This window comes from Lathamus discolor, chromosome 21 (genome assembly GCF_037157495.1).
Source record: "Lathamus discolor isolate bLatDis1 chromosome 21, bLatDis1.hap1, whole genome shotgun sequence".
In the NCBI taxonomy this organism is placed as follows: domain Eukaryota; kingdom Metazoa; phylum Chordata; class Aves; order Psittaciformes; family Psittacidae; genus Lathamus; species Lathamus discolor.
Genome location: NC_088904.1, coordinates 198,536 through 209,523, shown reverse-complemented (window position 1 = coordinate 209,523; position 10,988 = coordinate 198,536). Strand labels below are relative to the sequence as shown.

General features: G+C 61.2%; 1 protein-coding gene across 2 annotated transcripts; it reads right to left on the bottom strand.

Annotated features, from left to right (window-relative positions):
- Positions 1-57: 57 nt before the first annotated feature.
- Positions 58-10,932, bottom strand: TJP3 (tight junction protein 3). Of its 2 annotated transcripts, none has more exons than XM_065699929.1 (21): positions 10,323-10,932; positions 10,018-10,117; positions 7,541-7,693; positions 7,341-7,465; positions 7,155-7,257; positions 6,314-6,728; positions 5,918-6,021; positions 5,359-5,521; positions 5,179-5,269; positions 4,950-5,014; positions 4,733-4,811; positions 4,477-4,633; positions 3,686-3,794; positions 3,034-3,253; positions 2,585-2,781; positions 2,342-2,437; positions 1,618-1,688; positions 1,204-1,509; positions 709-933; positions 359-492; positions 58-281 (listed from the first exon to the last, which is right to left on the bottom strand). In XM_065699929.1, the coding sequence occupies exons 1-21, from the start codon at positions 10,541-10,543 to the stop codon at positions 182-184; spliced, it is 3,234 nt and encodes a 1,077-aa protein (XP_065556001.1). In that variant the 5' UTR covers positions 10,544-10,932; the 3' UTR covers positions 58-181. The 2 variants fall into 2 exon arrangements, with proteins under 2 accessions (XP_065556001.1, XP_065556002.1); XM_065699930.1 differs by having other exon boundaries at positions 440-492; positions 10,323-10,929.
- Positions 10,933-10,988: the final 56 nt, after the last annotated feature.

Sequence of the window (10,988 nt, the reverse complement as noted above, 5' to 3'; positions counted from 1 at the left end):
CCCTGCTCCATGGGTTTCCCCTGTGTGCTGCTACCCAGCACACACAGCAACAGCCCATCCTGGTTAAAACATCCCTTTTATTCCAGCAGTAGAAGCCAAAACAGGGAAAGAGGCACCTGGTGCTGGGAAGTGCAGGGTGCTGTGTGGCACTGCCTGCATGATACATGGGGGAGTGGCAGGGCTACACGTCTGTAGCTGGACCCCACTCGTAGCCTTCATCCTCATCTGAGTCATCTCTGGCCTGTGTGAACCTCTTCCTCACAGCAGCATGTTCGTATTCCCTGTGGGATGAGAAGCTGTGGTGATGCCTCTGCCACTGGTGGGGACATGGCAAGGTCAGGGCAGGCAGAGCTGGCACCTTGGGCTCTTCAGGCTCTTCCCCAGCTCTGGGGCTGCTGCTTGAACCCCCCTCACAGGCTGGCATTGGTGTGCAGAGTACCTGATGTTGCTGTAGGGCTGCTGCTCCTGCTGCTCCTCCTGCTCCTCAGTTACCTGTGAAAGCCCAGAGTGATGTACGGGTCAGAGGTAAGGGCAAGATTTGTGCCCTGGTCTGGGGCTGGGCTATGTTCCCACATGGGGAACCAGAGCTGGGCATGGATGTGCAGCTAGAGCTTGCAGCAGCTCAGTGTGACACCGTGCCTGGGCCACAGGAGAGGAATGAGCCCTGGTAGTCCCAGCAGCTCCCTGTAGCAGTGTGGGGGCATTCACCTGATCCCTCAGGCCGTGGCTCGGGGAAGCCTGTGCTGGCTCAGAGGAGCGGGACAGCCCCTCCTGGATGTAGGCATCCTCAGCCTCGCCATCAGTGCAGGCATCCACCTCCCCATCCGTGTCCTCATAGTCACTGTTGGCACGACTGTCACAGGTCAGGTAGCCTGAGCCTGCTGCCCTTGATGAGTTCAGCAGGTCCAGACTGTCCTCCAGTGCCACATCCAACTGCAGGGGGGAGGATGACAGAAACCTGGGACCTCACTGCAAGCAGGACATGGGTGTGTGCCCTGTCACTGCCTGCTGGAGCTCCTGCTTCGCTGTGGGGATCATAGAACCACAGCCTGGTTTGGATTGAAGGGACACTAAAGCTCCTCCAGCTCCAAACCCTGCCACGGGCAGGGACCCCTTCCACTGGAGCAGCTTGCTCCAAGCCCCTGTGTCCAACCTGGCCTTGAACACTGCCAGGGATGGGGCAGCCACAGCTTCTCCCCGTACCTGTTCTGCTGCTGTCCAAACAGGCTGATTCTGCTGCGTCCTGACAATGTCCTTGATGGCCTCGTACCAGGCGCTGCTGCTGAGGCTGACGGTGGCAGTGAAGAGGTGGCTGCAATGCTTCTTCATCTTGCTGGCCTGGGCATAGAGCCGCCGGGAGCTCTTCCTAGAGTCAGGAGCCAGCCACCGGCGCATGGCCTTGATGCCCTGACGGCTCTCAGGCTCACAGAACACCACCACTGGGTAGTACTGCACATAGTTGAGACGCTCCACAGCTGAGGGTGTTATGTCCAACAAGGCGTGCTTGCCCTGGGGCAGGACACGGCCATCAGCCCCACCGGGGACAGGGACAGTGACGAGGGCCATGTGCTCCCCCTGGGTCCACCCAGTTCTGAGGACACAGGGAAGGTCTCTCACCTTTTCTGCAATCTGCTGCACTGAGTCCATCTTGATAACCTTGGCTGATGCCCCATCACGGGGCAGGCTCGCTGCAGGACAAGGCAATGGGGTTTGAGAGGGGCTGGGGGTGATGTGGCATCTCCAGCAGCCCCAGGATGTGTCATAGAATCATAGAAACACAGACTGGTTTGTGTTGAAAGACCCTAAAGCTCATCCAGTTCCAACCCCCTGCCACAGGCAGGGACCCCTTCCACTGGAGCAGGGTGCTCCAAGCCCCTGTGTCCAACCTGGCCTTGGGCGCTGCCAGGGATGGGGCAGCCACAGCTTCTCTGGGCACTCTGCCAGTGCCTCAGCACCCTCACAGGGAAGAGCTTCTGCCTAAGAGCTCATCTCAGTCTCCCCTCAGGCAGCTTCAAGCCATTCCCCTTGGCCTGTCCCTACAGGCCCTTGTCCAAAGCTCCTCTCCAGGTTTCCTGCAGCCCCTTTAGGCACTGGAGCTGCTCTAAGGTCTCCCTTAAGGAGCCTGCTCTTCTCCAGGCTGACTCAGCCCAGCTCTCCCAGCCTGGCTCCACGGGAGAGGGGCATGTCTGGGGTCTACCTGGGATCATGATGCATTGGGAGAGGGTGAATGACTCCAGGAGGGTGTTGGGGTGTCATGGAGGAGGGCAATGAGGCAGGACTGGGACAGAGCTACAGGTCAAGAACTCCCACATGCAGGTCCCCTGACACAAGGGGTACTCACGGGCAATCTCAAACAGCTCAGGCAGCTCCGTGCTCAGCTTCTGCATGGCAATATCTGTGATGGGGCCCAGGATCACCACTGGCCGCTTGAAGCTGGCTGTGGGGAGAAGACAGACCTGCTCATGGAGCTGGGGTGAAGGCAAAGCTCACAGCACCTCAGCATCCAGCCCTGCTCCTCGAGGTGCTCATGGGCCTGGGACTCCCCATGGGGCAGCCCCAAGGTGAACACATTCCTGGTGCCCACCTTCCTTCAAGACCACCCTTTCGTAGGGTGGGTATTGGCCTTGCTTCGTGAGGGCAGACAGGTCCTCCCGGCTCTTCCGCAGCAGCTTCTTGGCTCCCCGCAGGCCCCGCAGCTTCCAGAACTCAGCCCGCGCTCCGGAGAGGCTGGCACTGGACGTGGCTTTCAGCACAGACTCCAGGCTGGCAATCTGCTCAGCCCTGCAAGAGGAAAGGGATCAGAACCAGGCTCCAAGGAGTGGGGCAGGAGAAGCCAGTGTCCTGCTCGGTAGCATGGCTGGATGAGGCTGTGGTAGCCTCTTCCCTCCAGGACTTTTGACAACCAGAGCATCACTGAGAAGGGATTTCACCAGCTCACACTTCCCACCAGCCCCTGCAAACCACCCACATCCCAGCCTCACTGGGGAGCCATCCCCTGGCTCTGCTCATGTTGGCTTCTGGCTCCATCCCTACCTCCTCTGGTTGGGGATGATGCCCTTGTCCTGCTCCTGCAGGTCCCTGCCCATGCGCACTGCCAGCCAGCTCCCCAGCCGGCCCCGGTACAGTGTGTCCAGCACGTGGAACACATCCCCACGAACAAAGCTGAGCCCTGATGGAGTGTCCTTCTCAAAGTCAAAGTGTGTCCGGATGTAGAACGAGTCACCCACGTTGGAGGAGATCACCTTCCTGTAAACTGGAGCCCAGGATGAGAGGGACCATCAGCGAAAGAGGTGGCTGAGGAAGATGCTGGAGGAGAAAGTGCTGGAGAGGTCTGGGAAGGAGCTTGGCTGGAGCCTCTACCACACCCCTTGCTGCTAAGGAGCATGATGGGGACACCTCTCAGGCATGCTGGGGACAACAGGACCAGACCCCCCAGCACGTCCTGGCCTCTCCAGGTTGAGCCATGGTGCCAGAAAGCTCCCGTGCTCCAGGATGATGAAGCACAAATGGGGCCAGGATGGCCTGGTCTGCTCTCATAAGCTCTCTGTAGGAGGAAAAGTAGGGGGGTGCAGGGAGGAAAGACTACCCTGCAGGGTCAGAAAGGGCCATGGCAGCTCTGATGCTTGCTCAGAAGAGACAGAGGATGGGGAGGCAGAAGCCCAAGATAATTCCAGTCATCACTCACTGTCCTGCTTGTTCTGGGTCCATAGTGTGACATCCTCACCCGGTGGCAGGCTCATGAGATATTCTATAGCTTCCTCACGGGTCAGGTTCTGGAAACTGGTGTTGTTCACCTGCCATGGAAAAGCACTTAGACACAGCACTGCCAGCAGGAAGTAGGGCATGGGTATGAGCAGGGATCCCAGGGACAGCAGTGAGCAGGCAGGTGGGAGAGGAAACTCATCCCTGTCACTAAAGTGTCTGCTACAACCCCCAGTAACACTGGGGAGAATCTCTGGGCAGCTGAGGTAGTGCCTGGACCCCACTGGGTGTTACAGGGTGCTGTAGACTGGACTGTGAACAAGGGTCTGTAGGGACAGGCCAAGGGGAATGGCTTGAACCTGCCAGAGATGACTGAGATGAGCTTTTAGGCAGAAGCTCTTCCCTGTGAGGGTGCTGAGGCGCTGGCACAGGGTGCCCAGAGAAGCTGTGGCTGCCCCATCCCTGGCAGTGCTCAAGTCCAGGTTGAACACAGGGGCTTGGAGCACCCTGCTCTAGTGGAAGGTGTCCCTGCCCATGGCAGGGGCTGGAGCTGGAAGATCTCTAAGGCCCCTTTCAATCCAAACCAGTCCAGGATTCTATAACCCTCCCCTCAGGCAGTGCCCACAGAGCCAGCCAGATGGCTGCGGGGCACCAGCACTGCCCTGAAATAATGCCCAGCAGGAGAAACCCAAACCCTGGGGAGGTATCAGAGCAGGGAGGGCTGGGGCCAGCCCATGTGCAGCAGCATTCGGAGCCATTCCCAGCCCTGGGTACCTGCAGGATCTGGTCCCCTTCCTGGATGCCCTGGCTGGCAGCAGGGCTGCCGTCCTGCACACCGGACACAAAGATGCCCACGTTGTTCCCCCCGGCCAACTGCAGCCCAACACTCTTGGCCTTCACGAAGTGCACAGCCCTGCAGTCAGCAGTGTACCTGCCCCGGGGGAGCCACGGTCAGCCCGGCAGGGCCGTGTCACCCACCCTGTGACCCCAGCCCTGCACCAGAGCCGCTCCCCATCTCCCACAGCCTTACCCATCCTTGCGGGCAGCATGGGCCGAGGGGCTGGCATGGGGGCTGCAGCTACCATCGCCCTCCACAGCTCCCAGCGGGTCTGCAGGGAAGGAGAAGGGTTGGGACAGGAGGTGAAGGGAGTTCAGGGTGTGGAACAAGGCACAGGGAGACCAGGCACGAGGGAGCCTGGAGCCCACTGGAGACCTTCTTGTGCCTGGCCTGGTCTGAGCTCACTCACCAGGGTCCGGAGTATTGCCAACAGTGGTGTTGGCTGCAGGGTCCCCGTGTGATTGTCTCCTCTCCCTGGAAGCAGGATGTAGGCAGGTCAGTAGGTGCTGAAGGTCAGAGGCAGTGGCAGCAGAGATAGAGGAGCAAGTCGGGCACTGCCTGGCAGCCCCTCCAGCCAGGCAAAGAGCACTGGGAGGATGTCAGGGAAGAGGGGCTTGGGAGCACAGAACGGGGCTTACGGGGGTGAATTCATAGTGGCAGCAGCTGGAGGTTGTGGGGAGGTCTCAGGGAGTGGCAGCTGGGACAGTTCAGAGTTAATGTCAGAGATATCTGCAGCAACAGGAGGAAAGACGCATTAGTGACCATCCAGTCCCTGTGCTGGGTATGTGACCCATGGCTCCGTCACCGTGCCCCCTCACCATCCATATGGGAGCTGTCACTCTCGCTGTCTTCTATGTCAGGGATGTTGACCAGGAACTGCCGGTGGTCCCGGAGGATGAGCAGGGTCAGGGTCCCCTCCATCTGCTCGATGAGCTGCTGGGTGTCAGCCAGGGACATGTCCCCACTGTCCACCCCATTGATCTGGAGGGGGCAGAGCAAAAGGCTTCACTGGGGAAAGCTGCCCCCAGGGAAGCCCCACTCGAATAGGATGCTCGAAGTGCTATCTTCCCAGTCCCAACTGGGGTTTTGGGATTATACCCCTCACATTTGCTCTGGAAGTCCCAGCAGCCACAGGTCTGCCTGGCCTATGTGTGCAAAGGAAGTGATTCCCTCCGTTTCCTGCTCTCCAAATACTTTGAGCACTGTTACCCCTGATACACACTGAACATTAGAGCTCCTGGGGCCCAGGAGACCATGTGCCATGGGACACAGGGGTGGATGCATCCCTGCAGTGATGCTACCCAGGGATGAGCCCCCCCAAAGAGGGGAAGATGAGACCCCCAGCATACACTGTGCACCTCATGGCCCCCCCCATACCTTTAGGATGAGGTCTCCCTCCTGCAAGGAGCTGCCCTTCGCCGCCAGCCCGTTCTCCACTATGTGCTTAATGAAGAGCTGACTTCCCAGCTTCAGGCCATACTCTGCACCAGAGAGAGCCCAGGACAGTGCAGAGCCCAGGCAGATGCAGGACCCACTTGAGGTCCCACCTCACCACCATGCCCATAAGCCCACCCTGGCTCCTCTTGGGGCACCAGCAAGCCCCAAAGCTGAGCTCTGCAATCCCAGGCTGAGGCCAGATGGGTTTGGAGCACCCAGCATGGCACACACTGCCAGACCCCGGCACCAACCCTACCATCACCTCCACCCAGTGGGATGCATGGCCACAAACTGAGTGACATGACCCAGAAACAAAGTGGGCAGGAGAGGCCTCACCTTCATCCTGCTTCTGCTTCACCAGGAGTGATGTGATGGGCTTCATGGGCACATCCTGGCGCGGCAGCCGCTTGAAGCCTGACACCAGGGCCAGTCCCTTCGTGGGCTCTTCGTGGCCAAACCCGTTGGTAAAGCGGCGCTGGCTGTAGCCCCTCCGATCTGAGCCGCTGCTTCGCCGCCGGGACACCAGCTTGTGGTGGCGATGCTCATCCTGGTGGTGGCCAGAGCTCCTCTCGCTGGATGAGTCCCCATCGTAGCCCTGGCTGTGGTCCAGGTCATCCTGGGAGCGGTGCAGGGTGGGACCTGCACTGGGTAACCCACAATCCTCGTCCGAGTCACAGCGCCGGGGCACGCTGGAGGAGCCAAGGCTGCTCTTGCCCACAGGCAGGTGGATTTTCTTTGGTCTTTTCAGTGTCTGCAGGTGGAAAGGGAGAAGAAGAGGATGGTGGGTGCAGCCATCTCTGCCAGGAGATGGGGGACAAGGGGAAATGGGTTTAAACTTAAACAGGGGAAGTTCAGGGTAGATATAAGGCAGATGTTCTTTACTGTGAGGGTGCTGAGGCACTGGCACAGGGTGCCCAGGGAAGCTGTGGCTCCCCCATCCCTGGCAGTGTTCAAGGCCAGGTTGGACACAGGGGCTTGGAGCAGCCTGCTCTAGTGGAAGGTGTCCCTACTCGTGGCAGTGGTTGGAGCTGGATGGGCTTAAGGTCCTTTCCAACCCAAACAATTCTATGGTTCTGTTTCTACAGCAATTCCAAGCCCCGAATGAGAGCCATGGGGCGTGGGGGACAGGCCCAGTGTGGTCCTGTGCACAATGCCAGCCCCAGCAGGGCACACTCACAATGTTGGCAATCTTGCCGCAGGTTTTAAGTGTCTGGACAGCAAAGGACGACAAGACGTTGTCCATGGAAAGGCCATTCACCATCACGATGTGATCCTTCCTCCTGGCAGGGAAAACACGACCATGGGTCACTGCCCTCCCTGTCCCTGCTGGCAGTGGGCACCCCCCACATCCCCACACACTCACTGGAGCCGTCCTGCTGCTGGTCCCTTGGGCACCACGTCTGAAACAACCACTGCTGTGTCCCCAGTCACCCTGTTGGGACGGTCCCGGCCTCCAGAGACAGCAAAACCAAAGCCCCGTTGAGGGTCCTAATGGAGACAAGGCAGAGGGGGGTCAGGCACAGACAGCCTCCACCTCCCATGGCTACCCCAGGCTGTGGTCACCTTGCTCAGTGTCACTGTGTGCTGCTCCCAGATCACCATCTCCTCCATGGCGGCCATGCACCAGCGCAAGCAAAGAAGCGCTGCCGGGCAGCACAGCCAGCCCTGCCCAGGGGCCGGGAACCAGCGCCGGCTCCTCCTCAATCCCACTCGGAGCTGAAATGAAGAGCAGAAGCAAAGCTGAGCTTGAGGATGCCAGGGGCAGACTCCCTGGACACCCACCATGGCACCAGGACTTGCAGCCATGTTGCAGCCTGGCCAGCCCCATGTGGGAGCAGGTCCTGAAACCCAGAGCTCCCAAATCACCCCCCAGGGGGATCCATCTCTGTCCCCTTGGACATGCTGCCATGAAGGGGAGCTTTTATGCAGGGCAGGTGGGTCACACAGAATCATGGAATGGCTTGGGTTGGAAGGGACCTTAAAGCTCATCCAGTTCCAAGCCCTGCCATGGACAGGGACCCCTTCCACTGGAGCAGCTTGCTCCAAGCCCCTGTGTCCAACCTGGCCTTGAGCACTGCCAGGGATGGGGCAGCCACAGCTTCTCTGGGCACCCTGTGCCAGTGTTCACCCTCAGGACCCATCTCCATGACTGGGACCTTGTGGTCCTGCTTCTCTCTAGAGGGAGAGCCCAGGGCACTGCTCTGGACAGCCACGCTGGCTCACCACTGCGCCTCAGCCACCCTTCAGTCTCCACATTGGTGCCACGGGAAGCTGGAAGCCTTCACAGCTCCCTTGGGGCAGCTCTGCTGGGACCAGGGGCCATCAGGGATGCTGCCACCCTGTGGGCAATGCCTTTAGCAACGCTGAGCAGGGATCCTATGGGAAAACTGCAGAGGTTTTTTGGCTCCCCATGCCCAGCCCCTCACTGAAGCTGCACCACAGCACCAGGCTGCACCCCCAGAATGAGGCCCAGGTCCTAGCAGCCCCAGGAGGGACAGTGTAATCATTCACCCGAGGCTCAGCAATGGTCCCAGTGGCGAGGCTGTGAGGAGAGGGCAAAGTCCAGGCCTCCCCTCTGCGTCATGAGCCACCGAAACCAGCCCCAGTGCCTGCCTGGCACCTGTGGTGTGTGACACGTGGGGACACACACGCCCAGAGTGTGGCTGGGGCTGAGCAGGACCCCACTAAGACACAGGAGCCCCAGCACGGTGGTGGGGTGGTTTCCTGCTGGATCAGTGACCTGAACTGCCAGGTCATAGGTCAGCCATGTCACCAGTGCTTACGGGCTCTGGTGAGCCACAGGTCCCAGGGACCCAGTCACGGGGCACCCAGAGCATCCCCCTCCCCAGGGTCACGGCTCACCCGCAGTGCCAGAGCCAACCCCACCAACAGCCTCTCGCTGTCCCCACTGCTGTCCCGTCACCAGGACACCACAAACCAGCCACTCATTCCACTACCACCCCTGGCTCTCCACAGGCAGCAGCAGTTTGGGGCAGGGGGAACAGCGTGGGGTCCAGACTCACCAACCAGCACAGCCCACAGTGCCACCAGGCCCTGGACTTACCTCCGGTGTCTCTGTGGGGACCTGGAGTAGGACATGCCCCAAGCCAAAGGCCAAGGCTGGCACCGGAGGAGCCGGCTTGGCCGGTTTGTGACAGAAACCAGCCCGCACCCGAAATGTCCCCGCCGGGAGAGGCAGTATCAGGGCAGAGCTGACCACAGCCCAGCCCAACACACCCAGCACTGGGAGCCCCACATGTACTGTGGCCACTGTCTCCCAGGCGTTTTGATCTTAAGATCACAGAATCCTAGCCTGGTTTGCATTGGAAGGGACCTGAAAGCTCATCCAGCTCCAACCCCTGCCACAGGCAGGGACACCTTCCACTGGAGCAGCTTGCTCCAAGCCCTGTCCAACCTGGCCTTGAGCACTGTCAGGGATGGGGCAGCCACAGCTTCTCTGGGCACCCTGTGCCAGCTGACCCTTCCCCCTCACAGGGAAGATTTTCCCAATACCTCCCCTAAACCTCCTCTCTGGAAGTTCAAATGCCAAATAAAGCCTGGGCTGTGCTGGGGCAGCTCGTCCCACTGCAAGCTCCCTTGTTCAGGGCTGTGCCCACCTCTAGCTGACACTGCTGGCAATGTGGGGATCCCCCCTCTCAACATGGGTCCTCAACCTGGAACCCTGAAGCCTTCCCCGGATCAGCAGGGTTCCTGCTCTCAGCCAAGCCCTCACCCCCTGGCAGGTCTCAGCTGCCCCCAGAAGCTGCTTTAACCCAACTCCAGCCATGTTGCAATGGGAGACCCTGTACAAGGGTCTCCAGGAGCTCTGACCCCACCGGAGTCCATCCAGAGGATGGAGGCACCTCAGGGTGTGGAACTGTGGCAGCGGGGGCCCAGGATCTCCCACTCCGGGGTATCCCCCTCTATTGGGGCAAGAGTCCCAGGAAGGTCATTGGGTCCGGAAGCTACTCAGAGAGGGACCCGGAGCACAGCCGCTTCCCAGGGGACAGCAGAGCGCGGGGACAGGGTCAGACACTCACCGAGCCTCGGGTCTGAGCAGGAAGGAGCCAAGCTCCGGGGCTGGTGGCAGTGGAGTCACTCCAGGGTGCTTTGCGTAACCCTTTGTGAGCCAGATGCTTCCTGCAAGCGGGAAGTAGGAGGATGAGGGGCGCGGGGAGGTGTCCCCTGCGGTGCTGGTGGCTCAGTCACCTTCCCCGGACCCCCAACACCTCCTCTGGAGCCCCGGGAGGGGACGGGGCTGCGGCCAGCGGAGAAAACTTGGCCGCGGTGGGGTGAGGAGAGGAAGGTGACTGTGCCGATGGGTGCTGTCCCCGCGGCCCCCCACCTGGGGCCGTGCCCCGCGTCGCTCCTCTTCCTGCAGAGCCGCTTCCCTGCCGTGAAGGAGACGAGCTCCACGCCGCGGCTCTCGCTCCAGGCCGCCGCCGCCAGCCGGCGCCGGTAGCGGGGCCGCAATGAGGGGTGGCAGCTCCGCTGCGGGCTGTCGAGGGGGGACCAGTCCCGTCGGAAGCCCCCGGCCACGAGCCGCCACCGCGGAGTAGGAGCCATGGAGTCGCCGCTGCTCACTCAGAAAGGCCCCGGCCAGAGCCCTGCAGCTCCGGCTGCGCGACACACGCTTGTCCCCCAGGGCCGGGGCACAGTGGTGTGAGGTGACCGGCCCGGGAGAACCGGCGGGGCCGGCTCGGGCTGCCCCGTACCCTCAGGACTATCCGGTACCCCCGCGGCTGCCCCATAACCCCGGGGCTGCCTCACACCCCGGGGCTATCCCATACCCGGGACCTCCAGGTGGAGCCACGGCCCCGACCGGGGCAGCCCCGGACAAACCCTTCGGGGAGGGCCTCGCTCCCCCGGGGGTACCGCGAGCGCAGCGGGGTCCCGGGTCAGGCCGGCCCCGGCCCCGCTGCCATGGAAACCAGCAGGTCCCGCCCCCCCGCTCATCTCTATGGTGCCTCCCTAGGCAAAGACCCCGCCCCTTCCGCCGCGCCTCGCAGCG